The sequence below is a fragment of the Xiphophorus hellerii genome, chromosome 12 (genome assembly GCF_003331165.1).
Source record: "Xiphophorus hellerii strain 12219 chromosome 12, Xiphophorus_hellerii-4.1, whole genome shotgun sequence".
Lineage (NCBI taxonomy): Eukaryota > Metazoa > Chordata > Actinopteri > Cyprinodontiformes > Poeciliidae > Xiphophorus > Xiphophorus hellerii.
The window spans coordinates 5,392,773-5,410,147 of NC_045683.1; the positions used below are offsets into that span (position 1 = coordinate 5,392,773).

The window sequence follows — 17,375 nt, forward strand, 5'->3', positions numbered from 1 at the left end:
AGTCAGGGAAACCACCAAGGCTCCATCAGTATCATGATCCACAAAGAAGAGAGTTTTACAAAAACTTTTAAACTTGTGCAGACGCAAACAGACAACTTCAAGATGGACTTGAACTTTCAGCTGCTCACGTTGGAAAGCTTTCTGAATAAAAGTTTTATGGTCAAATGAGACAAAAATATTGAAAAGGATTGTAGAGTGAATGTGGGGCTCCAAACGTAACATGCCAACAAGCAAGTATAGAGGCGGTAGCATCATGCTGTGGGGATGTTTTACCACTAGAGTTGTTGTTGCACTGCTTATAGTGGATGAAATTCTTCTAAATTCATCATCTTCCTCAAAACAAACAGAGCTTCTGGAAGAAGTCAAAAGTCTCAAACTAAATATTTTTTAAAAGGCTGAATCTTTCTGATGACCAAAGCTGGAAAAACTAACCCACATACTAAGAGCTGTTAAATGATACACAAAATGTTAATTTGTCAGTATTTGGTTTATTTCAGATTGTGTTTATGAGTAAAACTGTGACAGAGAGGACACCACATTTAAAGAAATGTTACCAAAAGTATTCTTTCACTCAAAACATGAAAATGAGTTAAAATTACACCTGAATTGGTTTAACCAAAGTATAAAAATACCTCTTAATTTCTTCTAGTAAACACTTGAAATAATAAATTGGGATTAAAAGATATTTACAGGGCTAATGGTATAATGTGTGTAATAACCAGTAATGTTTCTCTCTGTACAGTAACAATTTGGATTAAAAATAAAGCGTCTGTTAAAAAAATAATTGTAAGAAGACACACCATAGGGTGGATTGTATTTGTATCAGCGTACATAAGAGGAATAAATCCAGCATAGAAATGGATCTCCTTACATTTCTGCATAAAATTATTTACATTCACCTTAAAGTATAAAACTGAGGATAAAATTTAAATTTTTTTTTGTTAAGTGTTTGTAGATGTTAAAACCAAGTGAAAGAATTTTAAAAATGGTCAATCTCCTGGTAAATAAGTATTTTACAAAATAAACCCTAGAATGTTAATTTTTAGATCCCATATTCCTGGAAATGTGGGATCCCTCAGATGAATCTCTCAGTTAAACCCCAGAACTTGTTTCACATCATCCTGTTGTTACAACCGCCGACCACACGGAGGCAGCAGAGAGTCACGTGTAGGCAAATTCACTTTCAGGAGAGGTCGCTGGAGTAGCTCTGCTCTCCTCGCAGCCAAGTCCATTCCTTCAGCATCTAGGAGAAAAAAAACATTCTCACCATTCCAGCAGGACATTAAAGAACAGCAGGCTCAGTTCTTTCAGTATGAGTGGACAAACCTCCATGCTGCTCTCTGACTCCTGGATGGTTTCATGCAGTAAACTCTGAAGGCGACTCTCGAACGTCCTGCTCTCCTCCACTAGAGACTCATCCCTGCAGAAACACATGACTCATGGCGTTAATACTCTTATCACAACTTGTCTGTGACTGTATTGCCAGGAAACTGGACTGCATGCAAGCATGAAAAATAAAGAGGGTAGAAAAAAGGGAGCATTCGACTCCAAACAACGCCTTCACATGTTTTCTGATGAGTTGATATTCTCAGGGCTTCCTCAGAGAGCGCAATGTTTATCAAAGCTGCATAAGGTTAAAGAGTTGTTACTGATTAAATACTCACTGCTGCTGCAAGCTGTTTCTAGGGGTTAACAGAGGAGGAACGGATGAAGGCGTCCGGAGTCCATCAGGGCTCCCGCTAACAGGGCTTCGAACTTTGCTCTGCACAAAAAAAAGAAAATGCTTTTTCACGCTCGCTGCAGCAGGTGCTGTAGCTGAATATTTGTGTCTTGATTGTACATTTGGATAACCAGCTGCTTCTTCCTGCTCCTGTTTTATAGATTGTTTTCTTAAAATTTTAATCATTCAAAATAAATAAATATAATATTGTGTCGTATATTTCTGTCAAATTAATTGAGTGTCCTTACACAGGCGATTTTCAGCAGGTCCCAAAGCTCCTTCTGTCGTTTCTCCTGCAGACCCATCAGGACCTGTTCGCTCTCGGCCAACTTCTGAACCACTTCCTCCACCTTCGGCAGCAGCTCCATCACACGATGGCGACACATTGCAGTCTTACTGCACACACACACACAAAAAAAAAAATTTTAGCAACTAGAGTGGCTGTTGTTGGGATTTACCTGTGCAAAAGGTAACCATTAAAGGTAACCTGTTATGCTCCTTGAACAGGTTAGAACAGGACTTATGGCAGGGCTGCACCGATTGCAGTTTTCCGGCCTATCACCGGATACCAATCTTTAAAAAGCCTGACCTAATGATTTCGATTTAGGTCGATACCAATTTTCTGAATGTTTGAAATGTTACTAAATAAAGCAATAAAGTTGCAAAGATGTCAACAATGGGTCAATCTATCATTCAACCTTCTCTCACAGGAGAGCAGAAGAGGACAGAGGTTAATTTGTAAACTTTTGCTGAAGCAGGTAAGATCAACTTACTAAGTACTTAGGAAATCGACAATGATAAATCGGCTGGCTGATAAAATCGGTTCACCCCCAATCTATGAAACATGTTCAGTACATTTTTAGCACAAAATCATTCTTAGATGATCAAATTTTAGTCTGCTCAATTCTGCCTATTTCAAGCTTTTCACTTTAAATCAAAATAAGCTGCTGCTGGCCACGGCCCTCCTAACTCAACGTTTACACCCATACATGAAACTGACTACAAACAGATGGACAACTATACAACTGTACATCTTTGAAAAGCAGAAGTGGAGCCTCCTGCACAACCAACAAGAATGCAGCAAGTGATTTCTGGATGGTAAGTCAACTACAAAACACTTGTCTTTTCCAGCAGCCATTGTACAGCGCATACAGCGGTAAAACCAGTTGACCAAATGTGCTGGAGCTCAGCTTGGGTTGCTAGGTAACAGTGCAGTGTCTGTTGAATGGGATTTAAGAATCGGGAAGTTTTAGAAATGGCTAAAACTTTCTAAAAAGTTGTAGCCGTTTCTAAACGGCTAAAACTTTAGAACTCAAGCAGTTGAGACCCAAATGCAAGTATAAAAACGGGCAAAGTGTAAATTTTGCATAATTTCACACCTTTAACCTCACACATATGAAGACTGCATTATGATGCTAAAAACAAGCTAGGAAGTGGATGGTTTTGCAGGCTTTTACAAATTCTTCTGCAGTGCATCTGTTTGTGTGTTAAACCCTGAGGTTACTGGGTCGGGTGTGAGGGAGCATTCTGGTATTACTGGCAGTGAATGCATCATGCATACATGGCTTGGTTTGGTCAAATAAAATTACAGACACAACCTGGTTGAGTCCAGACTGGACTGGCACGGCTCCAGTTGAGCCGCCGAAGCGCCCGCGGCCTTTGAGCGCGTTGTGTCCAGCTGCTGGTCTGGATTCAACCAAAAAATCTCAAATATGAGGAGAAATCTATGATCTCCATGCCAATGCATAGAAACAATCAGACTACTTGTTTGCAGAAATGGCTTTGTGATTATTTAGTTTTCTAGTTCCTCTGTTTGTTTTTGTTCGTTCTGTTAGATCCCCTCCAGGCTTCTTGTTTCCACTTGGTTTTATTAGTCTCACTTGTAATCACTCTGCTCTGTATTTATTCTGTGCTGGTTATCTTGACTCTGAGCTGTGGTTGCCCTGTTTTGTTTTGTCATATGTCTGGGTTTTGTCTGAGTTAACATCATTAAATCCTATATTTTTGATTCAGCTCTGCCTCCTGTCTGCATTTCAGTCCTCCATTCGAATAAACATGGAAGGATGTTGCTTTAGGAAAGATTATTTTTATTGTGATCAGGGCCGGATTTACAAGAATGTGGGGCTGGAAACTGTTTTGGTGCCCTATCCAATCAATCAGGTTAATTTGTTATCACATTTCAGCAACATCATAAAAACACAAAAATAAAAAGTTATAAAAGCATCATTGAGCATTTTGTTGAATTTTTGGGGTGCTGGTCGCCAGCGAGGCGGGTACACCCTGTACAGGTCGCCAGTCTGTTGCAGGGCAACACAGAGACACACAGGACAAACAGTCACACACACACTCAAACCTAGGGAGAATTTTAGAGAGACCAATTTACCTAACAGTCATGTTTTTGGACTGTGGGAGGAAGCCAGAGTGCCCGCATGCACACCCGCATGCACAGCCGCATGCACAGGGTTCTCCATGCAGAAAGACCCCGGGCCGGGAATTGAACCCGGGACCTTCTTGCTGCAAGGCAAGAGTGCTACCAACTGCGCCACTGTGCAGCCCCATCAAAATAATCAATACAAATCAAATATGTTGGTAACTGTTCCAGTGATTATGTTTCAAAAGCAACTCTGAACATGCACTGATTTTAGCACTGATTTAAAGGAACTCAGAGTTTTGGCTGTTTTCCAGTTTTCTGATGAAGTTTATTCCAGATTTGTGCTGCACAGAAGCTGAATGGTAAAGAAAGATTATTTTGCTAATGCCAATTTCAGTGCTTTGAATCCCTTGGTCAATAGTTTCATGTTGTTCCCCCCCCAAAAAAGAGTACAACTTCATAATTTTACTCACCCCATGTAAATATACTTTGTTACTGTTCTTCTTTTGATTTGTTTGCTTTTGTTTTAAATTTATTTTGTTTAACTTATATAACTTTGTACACTACATTCATTAAAGTCAGACTACTACTAACAATAATTTTTGAATTTTTGAGTACTGTTTATATCCATAAAAATCCCAAATACTATAAAAACTCATCTGACATGGCGCTACGACTCTTACATGGACAATGTGTGCAAAACATACATTCATTAAAACATAAAAAGATTAAAAAAATAAAAATTTGCGATCCCATGAAGTTATTTTTTTCACCTTAACAAGCCGCTGATTAAATATCCTAGAGGAATGTAAGCAAGTTCTTTTGTGATTATTAGAAGTTTGACTACATTGTGCTATGATAATCATAAATTTGTAATTTATTTCCGTTAGTCTGTTTCTTGGCTGATAAATGCACAGGCAGAGATTAGATTAATTAAATTACATGTGAAAGTCAGTGAAGTACCTGAGGACTGTGTAGAAATCTCTGAGTTTCTTCTCGTAGAACTGCACCGCTTGAACCATCAGACGGGCCGCCTCTGTGCCGTCTCCTGGCATCCGCTGGTCTGAGGAAGGAAAACCAGAACATTGTTTGTTTCTATTTGCAGACACCCAGACGAGCGCTGATGCTTGAGGGGGAAAAAAAAAAAAGCGCATACCTCTGGGTTTTTCTCTGAGTTTGCGGAACAACTCCATGGCTTTTCCTTCCCTGATGATTAGAAAGCTGAAGTGAGTCTGAGCTGAAGGAGAAGTGGGTTTTTGGTTTTATTTTTAAACTCTGGGTCAGACTCACAGTGTGTCCAAAGTCTCGCCGCTCCTCCACGGCTGCCTCTGCACATCCACGATGTCTGGCTGCAGCTTCATCATCTCCTCTTCCAGTTCGGTCACCTGGGCCTTCAAACACACACATTTTAATCCTTTGAATAATCTGAATACTCCTTACATAGACAATGAAACACTCCAGCATACCTGACCACAGCTCAGGGCAATTTGCTCCATTTCCCTCCAAACACTCAGAAGTTTCTCCGATGCTTTAAAATGTAAAAACACACAAGTGATTTCAGTGTCATTCAGACAGTTTGGGATAAATTAGCTTCTCCTGAGCTGAAATGTCAATATTTCCTAATCTAGTTCAAAGGTCTATAAAATAAAAATATAATGTACCGATCCCTGTGGCCGTCTGCTCATTGTACTTGTCCATGTCGATGTGAAGGCTGGTGTTGAAGAAATCCAGCTTGGCTGTCAGCCGCTGGAACATGGAAACCATCTCAATCTTCTGTTTGGACAAAGTGGAGTTGTGCCGCAGGAGGCTCATGCTGAGAGAAGAAGAAGGAGCAAATGTTCATTCTGCATGTGCCTAAATCTGTAAACAGTGTGCAGAAACCTTGGTTCGTTTACTGCCTTAACCTAGTTTGTATTTTGTTTCCAAAAAAGTAAAAATAATCAGTGACGTGCGGTCAGGGGAGGCAGGTGAGGCAGTGCCTCACCAGCCATCATGGAAAGAAAGAAAATATATAATCATAAAGTAATTTAAATTGTTATATTCATCCGGTGGTTTGTACTAAAAAATATTTATTTTTCATGTAGCTTCACCAATTTCGATTTTTATTTGTTCAAAATCGCTGAATTTTCTTATTTTCCCATTCAAATGCTTGGAAGCGATGCCGGTGAGGCAGCAGCGAGCTCTGCCTCACCTTGGATTGCGCAACCCCTGGCTCTGCGCTGGCTGCTAAGCGGAGAGAGCATGTTGCTGTACGGCGTCAATAAAATGGTTTAAACAAATTTAATATGTGAACTTATTTCCAATAATTTAGCTTATGTATATAATGTACAGTGCTTTTTGTCACCAACTGTGTTTGTGTAACGTGTTTCGTGTAATGAGCGATTATAAACGGCAGAGAACAGGTTGGAGGTGAGGCAGGCAGTTCTCTTGCCTCATGGCAGGGGGCGCTCAAGATCCCAGACGTTCGTCTTGTTCACTCCTCAACTGCCGAGTAAGTGACAGCGAGCTAGGCTAAACGATTCGGGAAGCAAGTCAAGTGCAGCGATAGATTATAATAGAGATAGTGATTTTTTTCCTCTCGCTTATCCCGACTTTCGACATGGATGACTACATTACAACACTAAAAAAGTTTTCTCAAGTGGACTTTCAATCAAAGCAGGTAAGACAGTAATAACATTTATTTTGTTTTGTTTTTTAAGGAAATGTGTGTTTTGTGAGCTACAGTTTGTATGTGTAAGAATGCAGAAGTGAAACATAACCTGTAAACTGCTGTCAATCTATGCATCTATTTGCAAATCTGATTCTGATGACGTCAGTGCCTCACCAGCTATGAACCTCACCGCACGTCACTGAAAATAATCATGTGATATTTTAAAGTCGTCTTAAGTAAGCTGAAAGTTAACGTTAAAACTTAAGTTAAGCTTTAACTTAATTTAAAATTTTTGTTAACTTAAATAACTTAAGTTAAAACTTGACAGTGATTTAATTTTATTTAAAATTTAAGTTAAGTTAGATTTTAAGTTAAGTTTTAATTTAAGTTAAACTTAAATCTTAACTTAAACTGTAAGATTAACTTTATTCTTAAGGCTGTTTTCTGATAACAATCTTTACTCTCCTTTATTTCCATTGAATTTTCCTTGGAAAAACAAATAATAGGGTAGAAATTTACCCCAGAAAAAAGTCGTGGTGAGGGTTCAGATCCGACTCTCAACCATTGGGGTAAAATTTTACCATAAGTATTTCTAACTATACATATTTCAATCCTGCTGTTTAAATTGTATTTCAGTTAGAGAAATAATTTCCAGGACCTCCCTTTAGTTTCCATAGCAGTAAAACATAAATCAGGAGTGGTTTAAAACTTTTGCTCAGCTCTGTGTGGATTAACTCGCGTGTTGGACCTACATGGCAGCTTTCTGGCCTTGCTGCAGCCGCTGCCAGTCTTCCTTCAGGGAGCGGATGGTGTGCCATACTTGGCCGCAAGTCCTCCTCAGCTGGCTGTATGGAAGAGGGATCCTGGGATCTTTTTCTGCGACAGACACAAGGAGCAGGTTTCACCACTCAAATTTGAGACATTTTAAGATCTTTTTAATAACATTTAAGAACTATATCATGACAGATATGTACAAAAGAAATGTAGGGAACCAAAACTGTGCTAACTAGCTAGCCAGCTAGCTAGAAAGCAATATGCTAGCTGCTAATGGCTTGTTTCTACGCTAGCAAGCCTTAACAATCATGTTTCAGCCTATTAAGATGTTTCAAACTTTTGATTGAGTTGACACTTTCAATGGACTTTTAATGCTATTTCAATGCAACTTTGCTTTAAAAGTGTCATTATTTACCAAAAACTGCAAACTTGACACTTTTAATGCACTTTTATTGCAACTTTACATTAAAAATGCCATTGTTTACCAAATGACACTTCATGACAACAGTCATAAATATTTATGGAAACTCTTTCATGATCATGACTGTTGTTATATCTTATTTATAACATGTCAGTCTTATACACACCCTTTCAAATAAAGTGTTACCAAAAGTCTTGTGACAAAAAACTTAAATCATCTTTTGGCAAAAAAGAAGTGGTAATTTTTTTTGTCTTCCAAAAATCACTTAGCAAAAAAAAAAAGAAAGAAAGAAAGAAAAGACAGGCAATTATTTTAGGAAGGTCATGATTTTCTTTTAGATACATTAATTGAAGACTTTTCAATCTTATTTGTAGTTTCTGGTGCAAATATCTTAGCAAATTTGAATTAAGACAAAACTAACTACAAAGTAACTTATCAGCAAGATACAGAAGTTTGTTTAAAGTAAATAATTTCTTTATACTCATAAAAAAGTACTAGTTCCAGTGGCAGATTATTTCACTTATTACATGAGAAAATTGTTTTGTTATAGGTAAATTTATCTGCCACTGGAACTAGTACTTTTTCACCAATATTAAGGAATTATTTACGTAAAACAAGCTGTGATATCTTGTAAGATACTTGTAAGTTTGTTTTGTCCTATTTCAAGTGCGATAAGATATTTGAAGTAGAATAAGATTACTTGGTAAAAGTTGGTGTTTTGCATTGTGCATGGACATCCTGAGGAGGTTTCAGGACATTTCTGCAAACCGAAGCATGCTGAGTTTGCTGCTGTATACTTACGGATGAAGCGGATATTTTCTGGAAGTATCCGAGGGCTAAACTGGGGCTCATACGTGCAAGAGGAGCAATCAAACAAGAAAACAAGAGTGTAGTCTGTTCGTCGTCCATCTACCTCCTATAGAAAAGCAAAATAATGTGTCAGTCTCAAGGTTTGATGCTACACTTTGCTTGTAAGACGTCGTTACCATGTAATCTACAGCGGACTGAGAGGCGAGCGCGTTTGGCTCCAGGACCAGCCCCGCTTCCAGCAGCAGCTCCTGATTGGCTGCAGGGATGTTGGTGTCTTTTTCAATCCTCAGCTGAAGGTTGGCTACCGTCTCGTCGTCAGAGATGGCGTATATCAGGATTTTAGCAGACATCATGTTCAGGACATGAACCAGCTGAAGAGACGGTATAAAATGAGGAAAACAAAGCCGGATGTAAAAGTAAAAATGGTTCTCTGCTCACCTTGAGTTGCAGTATGGACTCCAGCTGGTGGAAGCAGTCGCTGGGCTTGTTATTGGGGTCTTTGCCTCTCTCCTTTGGCGACCATTTTAACATGAGCTGGAGCCACTTTTCCAGCCTCTCTGATAACAGACTGTCAGACAACAGACAGAGATGGAGATAAGATCACATCGCTATGTTTTATAAAAATAAACACAACGATTTTCAAACATTAAACCAGACTGACCTTTTTTTGTTTTAAGTCAACAAAACTATTTCTATTTGCTTTGAAATCCAATAATGAGATTCTGTTTAAGAAACTTCAACAAAACTGAACTTTTCATACACTAAGATTAGTATTCTTTAATTCGACCAGAGTTAGACCAGATAATGTAATGGTTTTAATTCACAGCATTTGATTTAACTGGAAGGATACCAATGGATTTTAAGGAAACACTTCAAGCACAACACTGGCGGCTGAAAACATGTCACAATATTTCATATCAGTCAATATTGATAATTATTGATTAGTTTTCTGTTAAATTAGTGACCTTTCCTGTTTTATTCACAGTTTCATTTTTATTTTATTTATTTATTTTTAAGCAGTTAAGAGACGGAGTGGTGAAACTGTTACTCAGTTACTCAACAGATCGTTGCTGGGTAACCACAAGTTATGCAGCAAGTTGTTGCTAGGTAACCGGAGAGTTATTTTCCATCCCTACGTGACATCATAGGAAAAATCAAAAGAAATGACCCAAGATTTACATTAAATAAGAATCACATTTAATTAATAACTTTGTTCATGCGACATGACATTGAAAACCATGCAGTGTCATATTCCAACTACTCCCTGTCTCCTTTGTCGTTTGCGCCATGATCAACAACATTCGGTTGTTGATCAAAAAAATCACGTACTACTAGCATTAAAACAGCAATTGGTGTGTTTATTATTGATATCGACTGATATGAAACCCTTATATGATGATACACTTTTCAGCAATATTGTCCAGCCATAGGTTTAGTCCAATTAAATGTCAGACAGTGAGTGGAAAATGTTTTTAAACATACTTTCTATATATACAGTACAGACCAAAAGTTTGGACACACTTTCTCATCGATTTCAATGAGAAAGTGTGTCCAAACTTTTGGTCTGTACTGTATATATATATACTGTATATACAGTATATATATATATATATATATATATATATATATATATATGTTGGAGTAAAATGAACATTGTTCTTTTATTCAATATGAACTACTGACAACATGTTTTATCAAATTCCAAGCAGAAATTTAGTATTTATTTACAGAAAATGAGAAATGGTCAAAATAACAAAAATGATGCAGAGCTTTCAGACCTTAAATAATGCAAAGAAAACAAGTTCGTATTCATTTAGAAACAACAATACTAATGTTTAAACTCAGAAATCAATATTTGATGGAACAACCATGAATTTATCAATGGGTTCAGTGAAGTGGGCTCTAATAATTTTTTTTTTACATATAAATACATGTATATTTATAAAGTGTTGTGTATAAAATCACCTGTTGAGGTTGTTGGGCTGGGGCAGGTTTTTGGAGAAGCGGATGTCCCCAGAGAGGTTCTCGTAAACTACAATGTCGTTGTCGTTCTTCAGCCTGACTTTGTTGTGCCTAAAAAGACACAGATGGGTCAGAGCCTCATGTCGACTTTGTCCTCTTTGTGACTTTGGGAGGGTGGGATAATTATTGGAGTGAAATTCCACTCTGCAAAGACCAGAACATGACTTCCTGCCAAGGTTAGGGAGTATTTTTCCAACACGTCCCCCATGAGCCTCACGTCATTCAGCACACTGGTGAAACAAGGGGCACTGATACTGGCACAACCCACATATCCTGCAATTCATTGGCAACTCTTGTTTTTCTTATATTAGGTCCAGATGTCATGCCTTATCGTTTCAAAACATTATTGCTAAAGTGTTTTAAGTTATTACTGCTGATAGAACATGGGATAAGGTAGAAGAAAGGCAGAAGTTTTAATCACTGTTCTGTGTTTTGACCCCAACAGTAAAAATTATCCACAGTGAGTCACTGCAGATTGCATGATTTTTATCTGTAATAAAATAGATGTACTTTATTGATGCCAGCTTGGGATTTTTCATTGTTGCAACAATAGACGTGGAGTGGATTAAGAAAGTTTTCTTGATGTAAAAAAGAAGATTAAGACAAATTATTTCTTTCCACCTTTTATGTGACCTATTACCTTTATAGCTCAGTTAAGCAAAAACATGTTTGAAGTCTTCTGAAAGAAAATCAAACAATTTTATAGTCTAGAGTTCAGCCCATGTTGACAAAAGCCACATTTGGCATAAAAACCACCAACAGAAAACCAACGTGGAAAATGGTGGTGGCAGCATCATGTCGTGTGGCTGATTTAAGTTTTTTTTCATCTGATTGTTTATTCACTTCACTCAATAAATATGAATAGTTAATGTAACAGAGAAATCCTGAATGAAAAGAAGTAGAAGGAAGCATAAACTTATATTTCCCCCCAATCACATTAAGCTGTTCAACCCAAAATATTATTATAGACATAATTCAAATTCACAAACACACAACAAAATATCAGCTTATTCAACGCCACATTTCTTCATCATGATGATTTAAAAAAAATATTAAATGCAGAGAAATTTAGATTGTTTTATCTCGTTGTTGATATTCTTACATAAACAAACACCTTTAATCGAAATGTATATTTCCTCTAAATCTAAATTCTTTGAAAATCTCAATTCCTTTTAAGTTCTACAGTATATGTTTTGTCTTCTTTTTACAAATTTATTTTGAATATTGTTAGTTTAAAAAAATTATTACTATTTGTTTATTTTTTAGTTATGTACTTTTTATCCACGTACTTATGAAAATAATTGCTGGGTTTTGTTTGTCTGTCTTGTCTTATTTTTGGTTCTTGTTTTGCCATTTATTAGTTTGTGTTTATTCTCCAAAGTACTGTCTCAAGTATTACTTGAATGTCTATGTATGGTGCTCATTGGTTTGTTAAAAATCTGAAATAAAAAAAAAAAATTAAGTTTAAATGAATCCAACTGTATAAATGTTGGGGTTTTGTGATGTTTGTATCTACTTCCACTTATGAATCACTAGGGACTTTATTTGCAATAATCAGACAGAAAATTGGTAGAAAATCAAACGAATCAAACAACACGGCTGCATCGAGAACTAATAGCCTCTGTGATTTAAACAAAATATCAAAACAAAATAATTTTTTTGTATTTAAATAAGGTTACGTTATGATCTGAGGTGGCAGATGTTGCTCTGAAGTGTAAGAAAAACATTTTGGGATTCTTTTTACTGAGAATATTGACCAATAAAAACACTTCAATGCACTAACAAGAACCCAATTTGTATTTAAATCATCACATCACCTACTTCTTTCACATATAAAAGATTTAAAATGTGACTCTACCAGGGAACAGGTTGCCAGGTTGGTAAGAATGGCCGAAATCCAGTGATGCACTCGAACACCAGCGTGCCGAAGCTCCAGTAGTCCACAGAGACCGTGTACTTCTGCCTCTCAATAAGCTCTGGAGCCTGAGATAAAAACAAGAAAGAGCAGACTTAGAGCCCAGAACGAAAAGATGACGTCAAAAATGGTTAAAAAAAATAGAATATTAAAACAATCACCAAGTACTGCAGTGTTCCCACAAACGATGTGCAGAGGCTGCTCTGGTCCAACTCCTTAGCATAGCCGAGATCTATGATTTTATGGATGAGCTGGAATAATAAAATATAAAGATAAAATCATCAAATTTTGTCTTTGTAAAAGCAATACGGCAACTGAAAGGGAGGCATATTATGAAAGAAACAGCAATCAGCCTGGATGTTTACATTTCCAGCTAACAGAAGAGAAAACACCACCCTGAGTATTACTCTCAGGTAAACCTAAAACCTCAACCAAAACCTGGAAATTCCCAGTTATCTTGGGTGCTGCTTGTGCAAGGGCGGTTTCTCCACTGCAACAGGAAACCGTCAACACATAAATGTAGCAGTTGACCAACATTCTTTAATTGTTGCAGCTCAAATAAAGTAAACTCTGACATGACAGCATCCAAATCTGTGACGCAGCTGCAGCGAAGCTCATTCTGCCTCGTTTTAGGCACCAGGGAACAGAAAAATGTACAGATTTTTGGTTTAATCTGATCCACTGACGTTATTCGGTGCCTCTGTCATCCATCCAGCCCTGATAACCGCAGTAACCGTTCTGCATGCATAAATATTTCTAACAGCACCGTCTCTGGGGTCGTTTTGGTTGTCCAACTCTGACGGTAAGAATGTGAAAAGACCTAGAACAAGGTTAGATTTTGCACATTCACTTTTGTGCCGCATCAGATTCTTAATGTGGGAAAAAAAGATGCCTCCATGGGGCAAGTGGGTGATAGAGAGGAATAATTATCTATCCGTTTAATTTTTTTGTTCACATCTACTTTTTTGAAATCGGACAAATTTAAAATATCTTGATCTTGCAACTCATTTCTGCTCTCATATTCACAAATAATGACATGAATTGGTACTTGGTATCACTATATGATGTTTATTTATTTTCATCAATTTTATATTTAAATATTTTTTAATTGCATAAAATAGAAAACACAAAAAAACAAGAGGTATTTTTCTTTGCTGACAAATACACACATCGACTTATTTGTATATATGATCAAGAAGTTCTTTAATATTTTTGTTTTATTTTTTCTTTTTCTTGGTTGACAAATAAATCAAAATGAGAATGACTAATTTTTCTTGGAGTTATGGTGTTTGCAAATAAGGCATGTTGAATTACTGCACACCATGAAGGCCTTGTGAAAAGTAACAACCATAAAGCAGAAAAATTACTGAAAAAACTCGACTCCTTCCAGGAAAACGCACAAAACATTTTTCTTTTGAACTATTTAGTTTGACAGAATGACTCAAATACAATTTGACAGAACAAAGTTATTTTTTTAAATTAAGTTTTATTTATTTTTTTTTACTTTAAAGTTCATATTGACCAATCTTTCTAACCTTATTAGATTCTTTTCGTCTTCCCATTGGCAAACCTCTGACTTAGAAGTTGAAAAAAATCCCTGGACAAAACTAAACAATGAAGTATAAGGTTTAAAAGTTACCAGTTATTAAAGTTACTTTCCTCAATGGTCAAACAGAAAACGCAAAATAAAAGGATGAGTAAATCCGTTTGGATCAGTTCTTTGTTTTCACTCGTTTGCCTGCAAGTGCTGCACAGTTCCTCAAACGGCAACATGCTTCATTCATTGCGAATCGGTGCTAGCAAAACGTTTGTGTTTGCATGTTGGTTCAAAGCCACAATAATGAACAATCATCTCAAAAGAGACACGTCCTTGCAGAAAACAGCAGTGGAATCACTCTGAGGAACTTCACCCCATTAAAAAAAGCTGCAAAAAAACACATGGTAAGAAAAGTATTAAACAGATTTTTGTTTTATTGAGAAAGTTATGCAGTCTTCTAAAAAGCTTCACGTGTTTCTGTATTTTGGTTTTGTAGGAAATAAAAAAATTGAGTAAACCAATTAAAATAGTCATGCCTTATAGATTCTAGTTTTTATTTTATTTTATACATTTCCCTGCTATCTATTATTTAAAATTTATTATTATTTAAAATGTCACAAGACAGGAATATGATTCTCTAAATAATGTAAGGACAAACTGACATTACCTGCAGAGACTTTTTTTTGTGTGCATGTCAGACAAAACAGTTATGCTAAACTATAAACTTGAGCAGATGGAGTTTGTTGGCTTTTGCTGTTTTTTATGAAGTCATAAGATTGTGCATAAACATGAATATAAATTCTTTAATGAGTCTGACCTCAGTTGCATAACATTTTAGGCTGGATCATGACATGCAATGATTTGTTGCACAATAGGCAAAGTGAAGTGAAAACCCCTCAGTTTTCCACATTACATATGAAGTGGAAGGACTAAACATGTTGAGAAGATTTATGTTCATAATGTCTTTGTTGTGGTTTGGGAGTTTTTCTTTAAACTCACCCTCTTCTCCCCCTGCTGCAGCACGATATTCTCTGGTTTCAGGTCTCTGTGGATGATCCTCTTGCTGTGGAGGTAGGTTAGAGCTGAAGCTAAGGAACAGAAAAAGAGGAACAATTTGCAGAAATGTGACTCAGAACTACAGCAGAGAAGTAAATTTATGAATTTATAGTGCAAGCTACTTAAAGTATGGCTAAAAGAATATAAAGGAGGCTCAAAAATCATTGACACTAATTGTGCTTAATTTCAAACTAATTAAATATTTATTGTCCAACAGAGAGGATTTACAAGTTTAGTTTTTCCCTTGATTTATGTTGCTTTAATTCACTCTTGATTTCTTCCAAACATATTTATTCGTGTCCAGGAGATGTCCGGTTGTCGCAACCTAAAACAATTACTTCTGAGCATTTTGTCTTACTTAAAATGCAGAATATCAATAATTCTAAAGTTTCAAATGGAAATTTGAAACATTTTGATGTATTTTAAACTTTCAGATCTAGAAATGGACAAAAAATGCAACAAATTTAACTTATCACCATTGTGACGCACAAGCATCTAATGTTTCTAATGTTTTGATTTTAAATTGTTTCACTGCATCAATTGAGGAACACTTTAGGAACACATTTAGCTCAATACTGTAACTAAAAGTTTATAAATTCAATGCAGCTTAAACAAAATGAAGTTATTCCTGCTAGCATGCAGCAGGTGACTTAATTACGTTGCATCATCATAGTAACTTTACACAAGCCTTACCAGAAAACTATCATTTTGTTTCATATGTGGAACCAAATTCCCATTCACTGTTCTTGTTTATGTACAAGCTACCACTGCAGCACAGCTAGCTGCTGCGAGAAGTTAGAAAATGTAATTGTTTAAAACTCCCTTAAATATTACGTCAAAAGTTGTGGGATTATCTATTATAAAATTATAAGATTGATTAATCACATGATAAATGTAAATGAACTGAATAATAAGCACTTGCATAATTATTTTTCTTTTTCTGCCAAAACCTCGATGACAGAAGTTTTAAGTCTGGCGTTTTGGTCTCAACTAGCTCCGTTTTTAAAGAATAATTTTGTTTACAGACTTCTTTGATTTTATTTGTTGTTTCGTTTGTTTATTTTAAATATTGAAAATATCTTGCAGTTCCACCGTTAAATATTTAAAGTTTATTTATCTTTGGGAATGTATTCTTACATTACTATGCTGTTATTATTATATTACTTGAAAATGGTCTCAAAACAACAATATTATCATTTATTGCAACAAATTATGGGATAATTTATCATCCAGCAAAATTTGTTATTGTGACAGGCCTAAGAGCAAAAAACAATAAAAATGCTCCATATTTGTGTTTCCAAAAGCAGAATAAATCTCAGCTTGTGCTTTAATTGGTATCTCTTCAGACTACATGTACTCATGTAATGTTTTCTTTTTAACAAGAAGTATTAAAATGCAGACCAGAATTATTAATAAAACTGTGAAACATCTTTTCATCTCAATGCAGAATGAAAGCTAAAATGAACAAACATCAGAATATAAATCTGACTGATGACATTAAAATATTGTTGAATTTAATGAAATAATGCATTTTTGCTGGGAATGAGTCATGCCAGCCCCTGGTGGTCACATGAGGCATTACATCACTCACTTTTGGCTTCAAATGTACTATGTGTGACAAACACTTTCATTGCTTACAATAAACGAGAAGCTAAGTTATGGGAAGTGAGAATGAAGAATCATTTATCTCTATCTATCTTATCCTCTAATCTTTTACTAGTTAAATATATCAAGTTTAAACTCACATTACATGTGCCTGCAAAGATTACTCAGAAAATCAGAACGTGTGACATCTGTGTCCTAAGATGGGTGTGGTTTAAATTCCCAGTGTTCACTCAAGACGTTTGGATCAGTCATTATCAGGAAAAGTCCACTAAACCGCAGCAGCAAAGGAAGTTTCTGTGCTCTTCTACGTCTACTCCCCTCTAAATATGTAAATATGTTGCGACCCATACCGTATACTGCTTTTTCTCATTTGTTTATGTAGTCAAAGGAATGCAGTTTGTGTGTCGATGTTGGCGTCAGTACACAAAGTTTGAGATGTAGCATGTGACTGTCCGATGTGTTGACGTAAAGCCCGGTATGAGTCGGAGGTATCG

At 36.3% G+C, this 17,375-nt stretch overlaps 1 protein-coding gene across 1 annotated transcript in view; it reads right to left on the reverse strand.

Moving 5' to 3' along the window:
* Nucleotides 1-468: 468 nt before the first annotated feature.
* The window catches only part of ikbkb (inhibitor of nuclear factor kappa B kinase subunit beta), a 32,130-nt gene continuing 15,223 nt past the window's right edge, over nt 469-17,375 (reverse strand). Inside the window, exons 6-22 of the mRNA XM_032578664.1 lie at nt 15,220-15,308; nt 12,845-12,934; nt 12,627-12,751; nt 10,712-10,819; nt 9,185-9,314; nt 8,923-9,117; nt 8,738-8,852; nt 7,494-7,617; nt 5,753-5,904; nt 5,558-5,619; nt 5,382-5,482; nt 5,248-5,297; nt 5,055-5,154; nt 1,969-2,116; nt 1,665-1,762; nt 1,327-1,420; nt 469-1,243 (exon numbers count right to left, since the gene is read on the reverse strand). Coding sequence (XP_032434555.1) covers nt 1,184-1,243; nt 1,327-1,420; nt 1,665-1,762; nt 1,969-2,116; nt 5,055-5,154; nt 5,248-5,297; nt 5,382-5,482; nt 5,558-5,619; nt 5,753-5,904; nt 7,494-7,617; nt 8,738-8,852; nt 8,923-9,117; nt 9,185-9,314; nt 10,712-10,819; nt 12,627-12,751; nt 12,845-12,934; nt 15,220-15,308 — 1,841 coding nt within the window. The 3' untranslated portion in view covers nt 469-1,183. The remainder of the gene's footprint in view (nt 1,244-1,326; nt 1,421-1,664; nt 1,763-1,968; nt 2,117-5,054; nt 5,155-5,247; nt 5,298-5,381; nt 5,483-5,557; nt 5,620-5,752; nt 5,905-7,493; nt 7,618-8,737; nt 8,853-8,922; nt 9,118-9,184; nt 9,315-10,711; nt 10,820-12,626; nt 12,752-12,844; nt 12,935-15,219; nt 15,309-17,375) is intronic.